An 18158-nucleotide genomic window follows, 5' to 3' on the forward strand; every position below is an offset into this window, starting at 1 on the left:
AAATTGTAGTCGTGTGTGACTACAGGATCAATGCTGAAACAAGAAATGTGTAACACCACCTTTAAATATTGTCTCTGTCTCAGACAATGATATCCGCCTCGTCTAATATGTACATACTCAATGCAAAGTTGTGTGCAGAGTTATTAACGTAAAGATCAGTGGTCTCCGACATCTCTATTGTTGTTTTCAGAATCAATGTAAGACATCGAACGAGGATATCATAACAACTGTTCTGGTATTGCACGATGTAGGTATTCACTTAGTTCAAGGGTGACTGGCTAATAATGAATTGACGATTTACAATAAGGTATGGTAGAATTTTTCCATGTGCGCAAATTTTAGCGCATATTGCAGTAGCAACATATATACCAATCGGTGGGGATCGCAGCAGTCCAGGGCGCCACCTACGCCAACTTGTCAGGCTATATTTTGTATGAAAATCTGTCTACAATTATTCGTTTTAGTAATAGTCAACAGTATGTGAACATTTTTGGTTTCACTGTAAATCTGATTTTTGTATAGATTGTATACAAATATGTAGACACTATGTGTTTTTTTTCACCATATGTTACCGAGCAAAATCTTGAGATATCGAGATATATCTGTTCCATGGAAACAATGGTAAACTGCCCTAAAATAGACAAAACATGTTATTTTCACTCCATTTTGTGACCCCATATTTTTATTCAATTTTCTCCATCCTCTTGACATGAATTGTCGTGTCGTTGTCCACCACATCATTTCGTTATACACATTTTACACTAAAAACTCACATTTTGTCTTGCATTTGTTGGAAATATGATCGTACGATATGGACCCAATGCTCCACCACATTTACATGTACTTCACAGAATGACAGTACTTGTGGTTGGGATAGTTCAAACTACCAATGAAGGCGATGCTTTTAATGTTAAATTTGCTAATAAATGTTTAAATGCTTGCAGCATTCTATTCATATGTGAAAATATTTTTTAAACATTTTTTTGAAAACTGGTAATGGTTTTTGTTGGCACATGGTTGGAATAATCGCCGTAATGATATCTTCACAAACACCATCATAGTATAAAATGTGCCCTTTATCTCCTACAAATATGTGGTAAACACGCAAAGTAAATGAAAGAGATAGTTAGGGGGAAAAGGGCGGCATACTTACCATTATTACGAGATAATAGGACAAAAGAAAAGAGTATAAAAGAAAAAAGTATACAGAAAAGAATTGAATAATCAATATTTTTTCAGAGTTTCCATGCATTAAATTTGAAACGGCCGTGAATCTTGTTAAATTGGTGCATACATGGTTTGTCACAAAATATTTAAAGACAAATGTTGGAGACAATTCTCGAATAGACACTTGTAAGCACATTATGTGCAAAACACATCGTGAAGTTTTTAAAATACGAATAAAACACCACTATAAAGTATTTCGACATTGAAATTCTTTCGGTTTTTGTGAAAGAACTGAATGCAAAACTCGGCGAAGGGTTCACGCTTTTGTCCGCGCGTATTTTTAACATTCTATGATAAAACGGGGTATGACACAGCGCATTTCATTTTCATAAATCAATATTTTTATCGACTCGTTGGAAACATTGCTTGATCAAGCCTGTTCTTCAAACTTGGAACCGTACTCTGGACGTTAGAGGTAAAAAGCCCAGCGTTGTCGATGAGTTGACTAAATTTAACACCACAACGACAAAACATGATGCTTTGACACTAGGTCACACTACGCATATGAATAAATAAACTTGAACGTTAATTATTGCCGATTGTTTTATTTTAACTCTCGGAGAATACCTATGTCAAAAATCCCCGTCGTGGAGCAGCCGAGATCAACTCTCTAGACTCGCCCCAAATACCGATGTTTTCTTGCGCGTGAAAAATCACAAAAACATAAAACACACTCTATTTCAGATTTTCACAACATGTATTACCCAATCGCTACAATTGTTTGTTTTTCTAGTTGAATGTATGCTTTATATATTCTTTTAAGAGAATGTGAACAAAAAAAGGAAATTTGAAACACTGTATTTTCAAAGAAAAAAATCTCTACAGTACTACATCCTGAAACAGAAACTCGTTCTTGTTTAAATCACGTTCATCTTTAACTTAATGTAACGTGTATGCTCAGACTAGTATTACTAGTCTGAGGTGTATGGTGTTCAGGGGAGCCGTCTCATCCCAGTCTACTATAGATTTCTGAATGCGTTGGTATGGCCTTGGGATATTCTTTATTTTCCCATTGTAACATAATGGAATAAATGTTTGCGACTTTTAGAATAAAAACAGAAACAAATAGTATTTTGTTTGAAAATAAATACGTGATGGCAAAGTTTATTCGAATAAGTTTCGTACCTTTCCAAACTCATGTTTCTACATGGCGTAAAGTGTGACGTACCATCTTATTAAGGGTCAAAAATCGTACACATATTGAACTAAAAATTGCTGGTCACATGTACTATATATGGCGAACACCTATTGGTTAGTTGGAGACATGTCATACACCGTGTAACGTGTGCTTTTTATTTCTGGCTGCAATGATATTTTTAGCCAATAAATTACTTTTCATCTCTTGTGTTGTACTGTCCCACAGTTTCCCCATATAAGGACTATGACTGACCCAATGCCTTAGATGAACGACCAAGTACGTAATGCATTCATTTGGCTGCACAGACTGTAAATCGACATTTATTATAGCGAGAAAACATCTATTAATCAACAACTAACAGGGATTTCTACAAAGAGTTCCTGATTGACAGTATATACCGGTATTCCAGTCAATATGCATTTAGACCTGCCACTAATTGCAATTATAACATTTAACGAATGAATTTTGCTCATGGTGTAATTCCAGAGTAACGTGATATTGTTTGCGATCTCCGTGATATACATATACATTCATCGGGGTCGTCGTCAGGTTCAGTCGTATATATAATGTTCGTGGCGTCCTGATGTCAGATCTCTCACATGGTCCAAAGTGACCACGGAACCGTGTCTTGGTTACTTTGCATGTTCACATTCCTACCGATTACACTACCACTATACTGTCCCTATATAGATAATGTCTCCCTACATAAATAACGACTCACTACAGATAATGTCTTCCTACATAGATAATGTCTCCCTACATAGATAATGTCTCCCTACATAGATAATGTCTTCCTACATAGATAATGTCTCCCTACATAGATAATGTCTCCCTACATAGATAATGTCTTCCTACATAGATAATGTCTCCCTACATAGATAATGACTCACTACATGGATAATGTCTCCCTACATGGATAATGTCTCCCTACATAGATAATGACTCACTACATGGATAATGTCTCCCTACATAGATAATGTCTCCTTACATGGATAATGTCTCCCTACATAGATAATGTCTTCCTACATGGATAATGTCTCCCTACATAGATAATGACTCCCTACATGGATAATGTCTTCCTACATAGATAATGTATCCCTACATAGATAATGACTTCCTACATAGATAATGTCTCCCTACATAGATAATGTCTCCCTACATGGATAATGTCTCCCTACATAGATAATGTCTCCCTACATGGATAATGTCTCCCTACATAGATAATGTCTCCCTACATGGATAATGTCTCCCTACATAGATAATGTCTCCCTACATGGATAATGTCTCCCTACATAGATAATGTCTTCCTACATGGATAATGTCTCCCTACATAGATAATGACTCACTACATGGATAATGTCTCCCTACATAGATAATGTCTCCCTACATGGATAATGTCTCCCTACATAGATAATGTCTCCCTACATAGATAATGTCTTCCTACATGGATAATGTCTCCCTACATAGATAATGACTCGCTACATGGATAATGTCTCCCTACATAGATAATGTCTTCCTACATGGATAGTGTCTCACTACATAGATAATGTCTTCCTACATAGATAATGTCTCCCTACATAGCTAATGTCTCCCTACATAGATAATGTCTCCCTACATGGATAATGTCTCCCTACATAGATAATGTCTTCCTACATGGATAATGTCTCTCTACACGGATAATGTCTCCCGACATAGATGATAATGTTTTCCTACATAGATAATGTAACGACAGAGTTGTTACAGCTATTTTGTTAATAAAGACATCCATGTGAAAAGCCGACCACAAAAACGTGTTAGTCACTCCCCGACTTTTTGTATAAGTATTTGTGAATATTATCCCCTCTCCCGCTCAAATAAAGCTAAGCCAACCATACTGGTTCTGGTACTAACATTAGACACAACATTGACCCAGCTGAGCACCCACTAAATATGTGATCATCGTGTCAAATGTGGACATTCTTTACCTAAATTTTACTCACAAATTATATCATAATATATTATAGATAATAACAAGTTTAGAATATACAGAGAATTATTTATGCGTTATTTCTACCGTGAATATAAATTACAACTGTACTAGGAAACCTGTAAAAGTCAATGATCACGTGATATTTATCCACCACTGGTAGCATAGTCAGGCGCAGGGGTGGATGACGCTATCGTTTCATCTACCATTAAGACTAGCCGACAAAAGAAACCATTGTTGTTGACGCGCCTCCTCTCAACTGTTTTGTACCAGATATCTTAAATTGGGATTTCCCCTATTTTTTTCCCTTTAGCAAGTAAGTTTGTCGAACTATTCTGTTTTTCGTCATATATCCATACCGAATTGTCATGGACTATTTAAATGTACAATTAAAATAAATCTGAACTGTTGTAGCGGGGAGTATCACAGAGACAGTGTTCAACGTAAAGTAGAAACAGTTACAACGTATATAATGATTAATCTAATTCGGTATTATATCAAACTACACAAGCAACAACTAGTTATCAAATTCAATGTCATCTGGAAAGTCAAATATCATACTATATTTATGCGTTAAACAACAATTATAAGGCAGCCTAAACACAAAATACCCCGGGCAATGTCTAAGAGCAGAGCATGTCAACGAGTAAAGCTAGTTACATATGAACGAAATGTTATTCTTTCACAGCCCTATATGCTCGATAAATACCCCCTAAGTTGACGGAAGGAACTTATCGTGTATATCCACGTATGAACTGATTACATCAAATGGAGTCGTTCTTTACTCTAATCGTGCTGCAGAATTCTTCCCAGCTTTACAGTACCTTGTATACGGGATAAAGCTTGAATCAAAACAATGTTGTGACTCTATAACGCATATATACGAAATGAAATGAGCTTCGCAAGATACCGTTTTTGACAATGTTCACAGATGTTACACGGACCAATCTTACTTGTGTCAGCAGTCTAACATACACAACTTCAAATGAAATAAAACGGTCGGGCTAATATTTTGAAGCCTTTATTAAAAATGTTTTCTGATATATATTTCGATATATAAAACAAAGCTACTGTGCGCAGCAACCACCCATGTGTTGAATAAACAGAGTCAACGCCAAATATATATGTTAAATATTAAGTATACCCGGCAAAAGAGTTGTCTTGCAGTATAGAATATATGAGATAGTATAAAAAGTACAGGCGTATTGGCGGGGCATCGATTAACAGATTGATTTTTCTGTTTAGCGTTGATATGTGTGCCAAACTAGGAGTGCCACTGTCTTCGTACGTTGCAGCAGTTGGTTTAACCCCAAGCTCACACCGCCCGCTATAAAACAAACAATTGCTGTGAACTCATGCCATTTCTGTTCAAAGTCCACAAGTAATTTATAACGTCATATGTGGGTGATATTCGCTCACATTCGATCAGGTTCAAACTGCATGCATTGGATCGTAGAGTTACAAGAAAGGAAGCGTAATGTACATTTAAACAATACACTGTTTATTATGGAAATGTTACAACAAAGAAACTACAATGTAACAAGAAGGCAACTGATGAATACACGACAGAATGCCCCTTTTATAGGGTTCAGTAGGATTCACACCTATGAATTAAAATAGGAGTGAGACACAGTGATAGGTTTTCAATATCGATACATCGGCTTAAAATCGAACTTGCAACTGATTCCCATTGCGTTCGTGCTGATAGTAGTTATTACTAAATGGCTTATGTAAACCGAATCTGTGTTTCTTTATAATAGAGATACATGCATTACAGTATAGTTTCAGGCATGTAACAACTTTCAATTGTTGTATCTCAGCTAATATAGCTTGGAGTTGAACAAAATAAAGACGAATAGATAAAGCAAAACATGATCTAAAAATATAACTAAATTACGAATACGAAAGAATAAAACTGAATAAACAAGAACAAATATGAATCAATGAGGAAAAACACAAGTGGATAAGCATCCACGACATCATACACGATAATTGCTTGGTTACAAGATTAACGAATCGGGTTTTCTCGTTCACCATTACTGTCTGTTATGTGTGCTTTACCAAATCATTTTCTTTCACTTCAAAGTTTATTAGTATTAAAATGGGATCGTTGCGATAAGTATGTTGTCTCGGGCGTATCGTTAGGGAACTATGATTATCATATACAATAAGTCGACGTTCTATATTCACTTTCAACATTATTCAGTATTGACAATAGCATATGTTGTAAATTTTGCTGAAATCACTGACTTCGCAAAAAAGATTGGGGGGGGATGAGTTGGTGGCTATAACGATGACGCTGGGTTTTGGCTAATAAATTGCGTCAGTCTCAACGACGGATTATCCATATTTTACTCGAAGCACAAAAATGGTGACTATTTTTTAGATTAACAATAAAGGAACAATTACAGAAATACATAAACCCATGGTATTTTTACTATTGTAATGAATGTGGGAGAAAGCACAAGTGTATTAATGTAGCAATCATGATATACATGGGCAGCAACATAAATGCTAAGCGTTAATTGGCCAATACATCTCGTCTGTGATTGGAGGAATTAAAACAACGTGAAAGGCTGGGAGATTTATCTCAGATCCGTGATGTATCGAAGTCATGAAAACTGCTTCTCTAAAATAATATGCAGAAGAGGAACGCCAATAAATGACTATTCTACTACTATAACTGGTGGACTAATTTTCAGATATAATGAGTATGACCCAATTGAATATAAATAATAGCTTCGTTTTGTTTTAATAGGTTTTTTTAAGCGTTTTAAGTGTCTTAAGAAATTGATACCGATGTACATATACTAATTTTATATCATAACAATCATTGTTAATATTACATTCTTGTTTTATCTTTTTTTTATCATGCCTTCTTAGAAGGAAGAGAAAGGGGAATATACCGAAATCGGATTTAAAGGAGTATCCTTCGCATCTGTTGAAAATGGAAAATGCAACAATCGTTGACCTACGGAGCAACTATCTGACTACATTACCCGGGGAAATCACGAAACTTGAGCACCTTGAAACACTAGTTCTGAGTGGGAATCAACTTACGTCGTTACCTGACGATATTGGTGATCTGAAGCATCTACAACATTTGAATATAGGGAATAACAATCTAAAGATTTTGCCAGAGCGTTTCAGAAATCTAGTACAACTTAAATTCACAAAAACTGCATTATTTGAATATAAATAGTAACAAACTAAAATGCTTACCTAAATCGCTGTGAACTTGCAGAATAAATAAATAAAAAAAAGACCGACCCACTCTATTTATGTTTTCCGTTAGTAGAGTGACCATGCATCCACATAGCTCGCCGATCTTCTAAAAAATTCTCATTTTTTTTAAATAGTGAGCAGGAGACCATGTGACCTCATTTTGAAAAAACAGTCCGCGTACCTGGCATGTATATCTGGTGGACACAACTTGCCCGACTTCATACACACTGGCATTAACGACTGTCATCTGTATTCAAAGGAAAACACATATAATTGCATTGTTGTTCCCAAATCTGAGTAATTCATCACAATTTATGTTCTAGATCGTAGTTTAAGTATCACGTGTCTGTGAGATGAAGAGTTGGAGAAAAATGAAAGGCGGTATCAGGATGTTTGAACAATTACTACAACCTACGTTGTCGTAACTCGAAATTAGGTTAACTGTTACTTAAAAATCGAGTTACTGAATGTGGACATTGAACAAAAACAAATTCTATGTTGTCCGTAACTCGAACTTAGTTTAAATGTTAATTAAATTTCGAGTTACTAACTCGAAGTTTGAATAACTGTTAATTAAAGTTCGAGTTAATAAATTTGAAAGTTAAACAAAACAAAAAATATATGTTGCCCGTAACTCCAAGTTTGGTTAACTGTTATTTAAAGTTCGAGTTATTGAATGTGGACGTTCAACAAAAACCAAAATGTATATTGCCCGTAATTCGAAGTTCTGTTAACTGTGTTAATTGAACATCGAGTTACAATTTGGGCGTGGTATCACAAAAGTGGGCGTGGTTTCAAAAATGTGGGCGTGATAATTTCTGTAACTCGATGTTCTCGTAACTTGATGTTCGTAACTCGATATCCGTAACTCGAATAATTCATCATCTCCATGTCTGTAATTATTTGTTCCCATGAAGAAAACAAAGACAGATAAAGTAAAAAATTACAGAGCGTGTTTGTTTCGCCTACAGCGTCACGAAAGTACAGTTCAATTCATATCTCAGTTTTTAGTGTATCCAATGCATCCTCGCAAAGGTGAGTCTACACTGACTATTATTGATGTCTGTTCGCCATACCATGCCGTGGTAATGTTTGTATGTTTATCTCACGGGTATATTGAGATCCGGGATTATATAAGATATAGATAGGCAGCGTGGTTCCTAGTACATTACCAAGTTAGTTGAAAAAAATATCATATAGAAAGTTAGTTAGTCGTAAAACAATCAAAATAATTGAACATGAACACGTCACAGTCCTTACAAAGATGAACTACGAAGTAGCCTAGATGGTAGCCGACAGTGCATAACAATGCATATATATCATGGCGCATGATAGTCACATGCACATTGCGTGATATTCATTAAGCCTTTATGTGGTAACGTCATCATCACGTGAAACCCTCTTACGTTCCTAATGCGAAGACGCCTTGAGACTCAACAGATTCAATAATAGAAACATGTTTCCCTACGCAATTACTCGGTAGGTAAACCAGACCTTGTTGCTAAACTATGCTGTATTAATTGTTTACATTTGTAGAACGGTTAGAATGTTTCTTCCTTCTAGGTAAATAGACATTTGAAGTTACTACAGCAAGTTTTGTTTCAATTGTTTGAAAACACCTGATACATGTCTGTGTTGTTTAATTCCATTCCTGTAATTAGCATGCTCATACAACCCTAACTTACTACACTATTACACGACAGTATAGTTCGCTCGGAATAAATTTGCATTAAGTTGTCATTATGTGCAATGGAGTATACATATATATGGGGATATTTTAATATAATACATGGACTACATGAAGCAAAATAGTATGTAGATAAATATTCTTATTGTTAGTCACTAAATATATATGTGGACTATATCAAAATAGGTTGTTTCTGGAATGGCTCAGACATTGATCATACACAATATACAAGGAAATAATTGACATGGAATTAGGTACTATTTTGCTAAAATACAACCCAGTAATTAAACCAACGTTTTAAATATGCAGTCTGAACCATTTAGTCCAAATAGCAATGGGCGAAAGTTCAAACAAATATACAAAGAATATACATTGAACCATTGAATCAGTCAAAGGAAACCATAGTGGCCTTTCACTGACGTCACGATTTCCATTTATTGTATCCATTGTTGTCGTGGCTGTGGTGTTGGGCCCAACAAACTACGATATATGTTTATACTATTAATGTTCAAAATTCAGACACACCAGTAGCATAAGCGTTGCTCGGTGCGTCTTGCACGACTTCCTTTCCATCATTGTCGTCAAATGTGCAGTCTTTGGGTGTTTGCGAGAAACACAGTTTTACGAAACATAATTGTTCAATGCCAATCTATGGGTTCTGTCTGACAATTTACAACAAATAACGTGAAATAACACTCTGTATGATAGTTCGAACTGACGTATTTCACGCCACAAATTGTTGCATCTGCTGTTTCAACATTCAAATACTCTTGACTATAGTGTTTATTTAACCTTGACAGCTATAACACCCATCATTTGCGGAGATGGTTCCTGTTGAACCAAGCATTGGCTCATCATGATAAACCACCAAAATGCTTCAACTTGCATCTATTTAAACCACACCACCCTACCTTTTAAAGATGATGGTTCTGTCAATGCAATAGAACTACCAAGTATGGAGTTTTGTATGCATTCATTGACGATTTGACACATTGCAATTATGCAAAACATATTATTATAATTATTTGTATATCACTAGAAATGTCACATTCGTACAGTACTAGAAGTGCGTTCAAGGCAGTAAAAAAAACAGGAATTTAGGTGCGCAGTCACGATAGGTTGCTTGGTGACTTCTTTACAAACTAATTTGTTTACAGTTTAGTCAAGCATAAGTGCCCATGGTACATGGCACAACTTTCTGTCCATTGATTCATCGCACAATTACTAGAGTCGGCGTCCATGCACATATGTAGGTAATTGTTCGCTTTGTGATGCAGTGGGTTTAGAGATAGCACAAGCGATAGCATACAACAGTTTCAATTGTTCAGGGAAATACAACAACTTATCCTCAACTTATCTACAAGTGTGGTTTTACTGATGGTTGAAGTACGGCTACAAGTGCGATAACGGTGATAACGAACTGTTTGGGTTGATGTTTTAGTAAATGTTTACAAAAAACGAAAACCCAAACAGGCCATTAACTACCATTAGCGTCCAAGTTAATACTGCGAATTTGGCATGATTTGTTTTGCAACCTCCATCGGTGTGTTGTCAAAGTGTACGTGTGTTGTGTAACTCCTAAAAAAGGACAATGGGCCAATGACTTGTAGAAGTCGCACCTGATTCATGTAAACATCACAGTAAACTACCACAAACCACCCAGTTTGCTCATTCTCTGGAGGGGTCATGCATTTACATAGCTCGTCGAGCTGGAAATCATTGGTTGGAATCCTGGGTTTTGCTGCTTGAAAAAATGTACCATTTTTCAGTTACGAAACATCCTTACACTGTGACAACACACAAACCGCGTTTGGGCTGCAAAAAAAAACTTGCCAAATTTACAGTATCATTAAGGTATAGCAATTCGGAATCTAATGGTAGCTATGACCTGTTTGGGGCCTCGGTTCTCGTAAACATCCTCTGTCCTACGGGCCTCAGACGTTTATCAGAACCTGGACCCCAAACAGGCAGTTAACTATCACTTAACCTATGGGTAACACGTATTTAACTTCAACAATTCCACTTTGACACACTGTTTATATTATGTAGGGAACCGACGATAACTCCATTGCCACTCAACTACACTCAACCCACTCCAACATGGAATAGACAGAAACTTCAGTACAAAGGTAGAGGATGCGGATTGAGCACGTTCCCAGGAATTCTACTGACAACCTACACCTGTGTACATAATGTGGATTTGAAAAAAAAAACAGAATAGCTAAACTGCCACCGTCCATCAGTACACTGAAGCAATTGAGAATGCTGCATATGAATAGTAATCGACTGACATCATTGCCTGGTAGCATCTGCAAACTCCGAAATCTTTCAACATTATGCTTGGAACGCAATTCACTCAAAACATTACCAAATAGTATTTGCAATCTACAGCAGCTTGAGAGACTGTATCTAAATAACAATCAAATATCACATTTACCAGAATGTATCGGCAAATTACGGAATTTAGAAACGTTTCTGATATCTAAGAACTCACTAGTATCAATACCTGATAGTATTGGTGATCTAAACAAACTGCAAGATTTCCAAGCACACAGGAACAAGCTGTCATCATTACCTGAAAGCATTGGTAAATTACAAAATTTGACAAAACTTTGGGTGTCCAGAAACTCACTTACGTCAATACCTGACAGCATATGTGACCTAAATAAACTTCAAGATTTGCGTCTACACACGAATAACTTGTCATATTTACCTGATCGGATTGGTAACCTAAGTAATCTCACACATTTGTTGGTGTATCGAAACTCGCTCGCATTATTACCTGAGAGTATTTGTGATTTGGATAGACTTACATATTTTTCGCTACACAAGAATAACCTGCCTTTATTACCTGATGGAATCGGTAAGCTACAAAACCTTAAAGTACTGAGGGCGAACGAAAATTCACTTAAGTCATTGCCTGATAGTATCGGTGATCAACATAAACTTGAAAAACTGTTCTTGAACAACAATCAACTTTCATATTTACCTGAAAGTATTGGTAAACTTCAACATTTGACAAAACTGTGGGTATATGAGAATGTACTCATGTCAATTCCTGACAGCATTTGTGACCTACAAAAACTTGAAGACTTGCAGCTTTCTAACAACAAAACGTCCTTTTTACCTGATAATATCGGCAAATTACGAAACTTAACAACACTGCGGGTTTCCAATAACCTACTTAGTTCAGTACCTGAGAGCATTTGCGATCTACACAAACTTCATGATTTACAGCTACACGGGAATAATATCCAATTCCTTCCCAAAAGAATCGGTCAACTAAAATGGTTAAGAAAACTCCGGATGTCCAGCAACTCACTGACACGCTTACCTCACAGCATTTGTGATCTGAATAAACTTGAAGATTTACAACTTCACATGAATAAACTGTTATCTTTGCCTAGTCAAATCGGTAAACTAAAACATGTTAAAAATTTGTCGATTAGTGGAAATTCAATAAAAATATTACCTGATAGTATTGGTGATCTTCAGCAGCTTACCAGATTGTACGCACATGGTAATCAAATTTCACATCTACCAGAAAGTATTTGGGAACTACGGAATTTGACAACAATGTGGATTTCCAGGAACTCACTTGTTACGGTATCAATAAATAATGGTACGATAAGAAATTGTTCACAAATTCAGGATTTGCAGCTTCACAAGAATAGTTTGTCATACTTACCTGAGGATATTGGTAGCCTACATGGACTTAAAAAATTGTCAGTGAGTGGAAATTTATTTAAATCATTACCTAGCAGTATTGGTCATCTCATGTGGCTTACTAGACTGTATGCGCATGACAATCAAATAACACTTTTACCAGAAAGTATTGGTGGACTTCAAGATTTGAAAACCATGTGGGTGCAAGAGAATTCACTTGTTTCAATACCTCACAACATTGGTCATCTACACCAACTTGAGGATTTGCGGATACACAAGAATAATCTGTCTTCCCTACCTGATAGTGTTGGTGACCTGACAAATCTTACAACATTGTGGGCGTCCAATAACAAACTTACGTCAATACCTGACAGCGTTTGTGAATTACATGAACTTCAGCATTTGCAGCTAGACACTAATAGCCTGACATTCTTACCCACAAATATCGGTAAAATATCATGGCTTAAGACACTGTGTGTGAATAATAATTCACTTACAACATTTCCTGATAGTATTGGAAATCTACATACACTGGAGAAATTGCATGTGGCTAACAATCAACTATCACAGTTACCAGAAAGTATTAGAAAACTAAAGAACCTGACAACATTGGTGGTGTCTAAGAATGCACTGGTATCTATGCCTAATATGAGTTATCTACACAAACTAGAGCAGTTCAGATTTGAAAACAATGAACTGCAGTCATTGCCAAGAGGAATTGATACATTACGTCACCTCCATACTATAAAGTTTGATGTGGATATTAAAGATAATAAAGGCAAGGTTCAACAACCACTTAGTAAGCTATACAAAGAGGAGACCAACTCAAATCCTCGTCCCACGGAATCAACAACAATGTCAACACCCACAAAGCTAAAACACAGTGAGGAAGTGCCGATGGGTGCTGGTATTCAAAGATATGTGATGGGAAATAAACCTAAAGGTCAGGCCATCATATTTAATAATCATACATTCAATGGAAATATGGCTGACAGAGATGGCACTGGTATTGACGAACGTAAGTATACCTCTCTGAATCAACAGTAATGTTCTTTTAGGTTTCGCGTTTCTCATTTTATGTTTTAAATGAGAGTAATTCCTTTGGAAGACAATTTTCGATCAAATTCGTTCCACAACACTTTTCTGAAAGACACTAGGTTTGTGAAGATGGAGTCAAAATAATATCCCTGACTAGTCATCTAAGTAGCAAATCAGGCAGCTTGTTTAGGCCAGGGTAGCACCATCATTAGCATAATGCATTTGCCACCCACAAACATATTGCTTTTGCTCTGATTAATATAATGCATGAGCCAACAATTAATTAAGCCAACGCACATAGCAACAAACAACCACCCAGCATGTTTGGCATAAATAACAATTAATATTGATTAAAAGGGATATTTTGACACCTACGAACCCATAACAACCAGTTCAAAATGATATATAGACACAAGTTTCTTTACTGTGACTACACATTCATTTTCTTGCTCGAAAGATTATTGATGGGTATGCCCCTAGTAGCCAGTGACATAGTCATAGCATCGTGGGTTCAGTAGTCTATTTGCCCAACCCGATCATTGTTGCTTGCAACTATATATGACATTGTCTTTGTTTAGGGGTATTTATATTTATTAGGTTTAAATGGCGGTAATCGTCGCGCCGCGCATGTGCGACACTTGTGTTGCCAAAATTACAACTACGTCGGACATAATGACTGATCCACAGTCCCTCTATGTTACTGTGAATAATCTAATTCTAATAAGATTTTCCCACAATCCAATGCGCTCTTCTAATGGAAAGTTCAAGTATAAGGTATGACCTGGGCGCAACTTTCACTAATTACCGCCAGTGACTCCTTCGATACCCTCCAATCACCTAAAAAATACCTAATTAAAGCGTGGTAACGTGTCAGTTTGTACTCATTGGTCTGCCCAACAGCCAAAGTCGCCATCTTCTTATTATATATCTTGCGCTTGCGTGGCGCGACGACTACCACCCTTTAATAGAAACTCACGTCTAGCGTTGCCTTTCCCTGTTATTATATGTCTTTCAATTTCTTATCGTACCATAGTCGCTGTATTGCCTTCAATGTGATGTGTATTGATAGTGTATTTTCATGAGCATTTGGACGCCTTGGCTGATATTGTTCACTAAATAAGAGTTCCAGTAAATCTGACATTTTTGGTTTGTTGGGACGAGTTGAATCCAGACCAGGTTAAATTATTTTGATTCTTGGTGTGTTTAGACCAATCATATTAAAGACAGTTTTGCCATTGCATCATTGTAATCCACCTTCAAGTTGGTCGTTTTTTTATTACTTGGTAACTACAGAGAATTTGACAAACATATCATTCGGCTCAATGAGCCGAACAATAATTGGAAACAATAATTTACAGAGGCACTGCTAAAATTTTGTAATGTCTATTATTTTTTTATCGAATTCCAGGAAACTTGGAAAAAATGTTTGAAAATCTGGACATCACAGTTCATGTATATAATGACGTCACAGCTAATGACATGGAGACCTACATCAGAGGTATTAGCATGCAGAATCATCGTAAAGCCAACTGTATCGTTGTTTGTATTCTATCTCACGGGACCCTCGGTAAGGTGTATGGCGTTGACGGTAGGGGTATTGAGATACGAGACCTCACCAGACATTTCACGGCAACATCCTGTCCCACTCTCATTAGAAAGCCGAAGATATTCTTCATTCAAGCTTGTCAGGGGTCAGAATCCATGAAAGCTGTCGTCGTTCACCCTGATGCAAAGAAAGCGTCACTTGATGTGATGCCGAATGAGGCGGACTTTATTATCGGGTATTCCTCTGTGCCAGGATACGTGTCCTGGAGGGACACACGGCGTGGTTCCTGGTACATCACCAAGTTAGTTGAAAATATCAATACGCATGGAAAAACGCATGATCTTGTTTCAGTTCTTGCCAAAGTTAACGAAGAAGTAGGTCAGATGATGAGTGGGGGTGCCTATACACAGTGTACATCGACATTCACTACACTGAGTAAACAGCTATATCTCAACGAGTGATGAGAGTATTGCCAGTGGAAGAAAAAAATAAATTACCAATTCAACTGCATAATTAAATTGCAGTAAATGACTCAAAATAATTTTATATTTTGACTAGTATAAGTAAATTAGTTCTAATGTATTCTAGTGTTCTAATGTATTTAATGGCTTGATTCGGCCATCTTGAATTCAGACGGTCTATGTTACTGTCACGAATGAAAATATGCATACAGAAATATTCAAACAATCTAGTATATTTTTCTGGCCTGGGAGTCAAATTAATTACCTGCTATATTACAAATACATTAATTACTATATGATTAACTTGAGGAACATGTAAATATTTTGAGGCATTTCATCAATTATTCGGTAACTCTTGCGGCAATATTCGAACTGTTGCTGATAGCGTGTAAATAGCGTGGTTTATTCAGACTGAACTGGCGGGAATGTAATGGTTTGGGGCGTCAAAAGGGACGTTAGGTGTAAATATAACTTGTAATGTACTTATGTCATGAACCATTTGAACTTACAGCAGTTTTATAAGTCACGTGCCAAATTACATATAAAACTGAATAAATAAATTGTACTCGTATAAAAGGTTATTGTTTTGTTGTTTTTTTGTTTCTGGTATATTTATAAAATGTATTAGATCTGATGAACGGTTTAATACATAGTTGTACGTGCTCACATTGTTACCATACATTGTGCAGACAGTGTGACAGTTGTGCAAACCCCACCCACCACACCAAAGTAGTCAATTTAAACATGTGATATAACTTTAATTTCATGTTCATCTACTCTTAGTAATGGTAGTACATTATTTGTAATGCTTGTAAATTGTATTAATATCACGGCAACATTATTGTTATTATTATGTTTTCTGCCAGTGTATGAGTTTGACTGTATGCACAATAACTAAATTATAGACGCATTCGCATGACATTTTCACAAGAGTTTGTATTTAACATAAAGAAGAAGCCATTAATTTTTAATGCGGTTACCATGAAAACACCCATTTCGGAACCGATTGATTTTCCATTGATATCTCAAACAGTTTCAGATAAACTTTTTATGAAATGTTGCCCTTGACTCAAAAATTAAAGTTGTTGATGGGTTCTCATGATTTTTTTCTGAAAAGGTGCCAATCGGCTTTATCTAGATTTCTTTGCCATGGTAACAATGAGGTTTCATTGCCAGGAAATTTAACAGGTTGAAGCTGGATTTTCTGACTTTTTAGGGGGGGGGGTCCTTCAGACATAATTCCCGCGATTAGATTTTAGGAGAGATTGTTGAATAAAATATTCAAGATTAAATTTAGTCTTTCTTTTAAAAAAATAAATAAAATTGTATATTATGATAAAAGTACATTGTCATAGGAAGACATTTATAAAATAGGCTTAGCGGTATTAGTGAGGATAAGTAATTTGTTTCTATTCGGAGGTTTTGCACTCTCGTAATGCCTGCTAGTTTGACAAGGTTCTTGATGAATCAAATCAAATAGTTTCACTCATCTTGGTTAGACCCATTGCGTTCACTGATTTGTATCTTATAACTGTCGTCTTATTGGTCATCTACAAGACTTCATGTGTAGTTCTTTGTGCAGCTACAATCATCGTAAGCCATGTTCAGTCTATAATGCCAGACGATTCGTCCTAGCGCCGTTGGCGGCGTACTGATTAGAGTCGACCCATCGTCCGCCTGCACGGCATTGTTGCGTTCGGACATTCCTTCAAGATGAGTCGACCACGATGTCGTATCGTCCTCCAGTATGGTCACGTGACCTTATCAAGGTGACTATGCCTCAAATATTGGAATTATCAAAGTTACTTAATAATTGTCGCCAATACTGACACGCAAGTGATGTGAATTACATAATCGTTTCATCTACCGCCGGAACAAAATAAACCTGTTGTTGTGTGCGCTTTTCCTTTCAAAGTCCACTCTTGTTTATAAGAAACACAATTGCTGATTTCTAGAAATCCCATATTGGGATTTCCCCTACTTTTTGCCAAAATTGCAACTACGTCGGCCATAATGACTAATCCACAGTCCCTCTATGTTACTGTGAATAATCTGATTCTAATATTTTACAAAACTGCCCAGCCCTCCATTAGTTTGCAAATTCAAAGTCCTTTGCGACGTCAAATACCATGTTAAATTATACGTTAAATAACAATTATACTATTAAGGCAGCATGGACACAGAATGTCACAGATCAGTTTGTA

At 36.4% G+C, this 18158-nt stretch overlaps 1 protein-coding gene and 1 long non-coding RNA gene across 2 annotated transcripts; both read left to right on the forward strand.

Annotated features, from left to right (window-relative positions):
- The first annotated feature begins 246 nt into the window (after positions 1–246).
- Positions 247–16535, forward strand: LOC144362827 (uncharacterized). The gene is made up of 5 exons (XM_085505268.1): positions 247–307; positions 7215–7532; positions 8810–8844; positions 11465–13927; positions 15356–16535. Exons 2-5 carry the CDS (start codon positions 7279–7281, stop codon positions 15952–15954), a joined length of 3351 nt encoding a protein of 1116 aa, XP_085361394.1. The 5' UTR covers positions 247–307; positions 7215–7278; the 3' UTR covers positions 15955–16535.
- On the forward strand, positions 8949–11493 carry LOC102810290 (uncharacterized). The gene is made up of 2 exons (XR_014930934.1): positions 8949–9035; positions 11293–11493. It is a non-coding gene; the product is annotated as an uncharacterized LOC102810290 (long non-coding RNA).
- Positions 16536–18158: the final 1623 nt, after the last annotated feature.

This window comes from Saccoglossus kowalevskii, chromosome 11 (assembly GCF_978046115.1).
Source record: "Saccoglossus kowalevskii chromosome 11, keSacKowa6.1, whole genome shotgun sequence".
NCBI lineage: Eukaryota > Metazoa > Hemichordata > Enteropneusta > Harrimaniidae > Saccoglossus > Saccoglossus kowalevskii.

Coding starts and splice junctions, on each gene's coding strand:
- LOC144362827 (XM_085505268.1), top strand. CDS start 7,279: ATGGAAAATGCAACAATCGTTGACCTACGGAGCAACTATCTGACTACA. Junction 7,533..8,809: donor GCATTATTTGAATATAAATA/GTAACAAACTAA, acceptor AACACGTCACAG/TCCTTACAAAGATGAACTAC. Junction 13,928..15,355: donor TGGCACTGGTATTGACGAAC/GTAAGTATACCT, acceptor ATCGAATTCCAG/GAAACTTGGAAAAAATGTTT.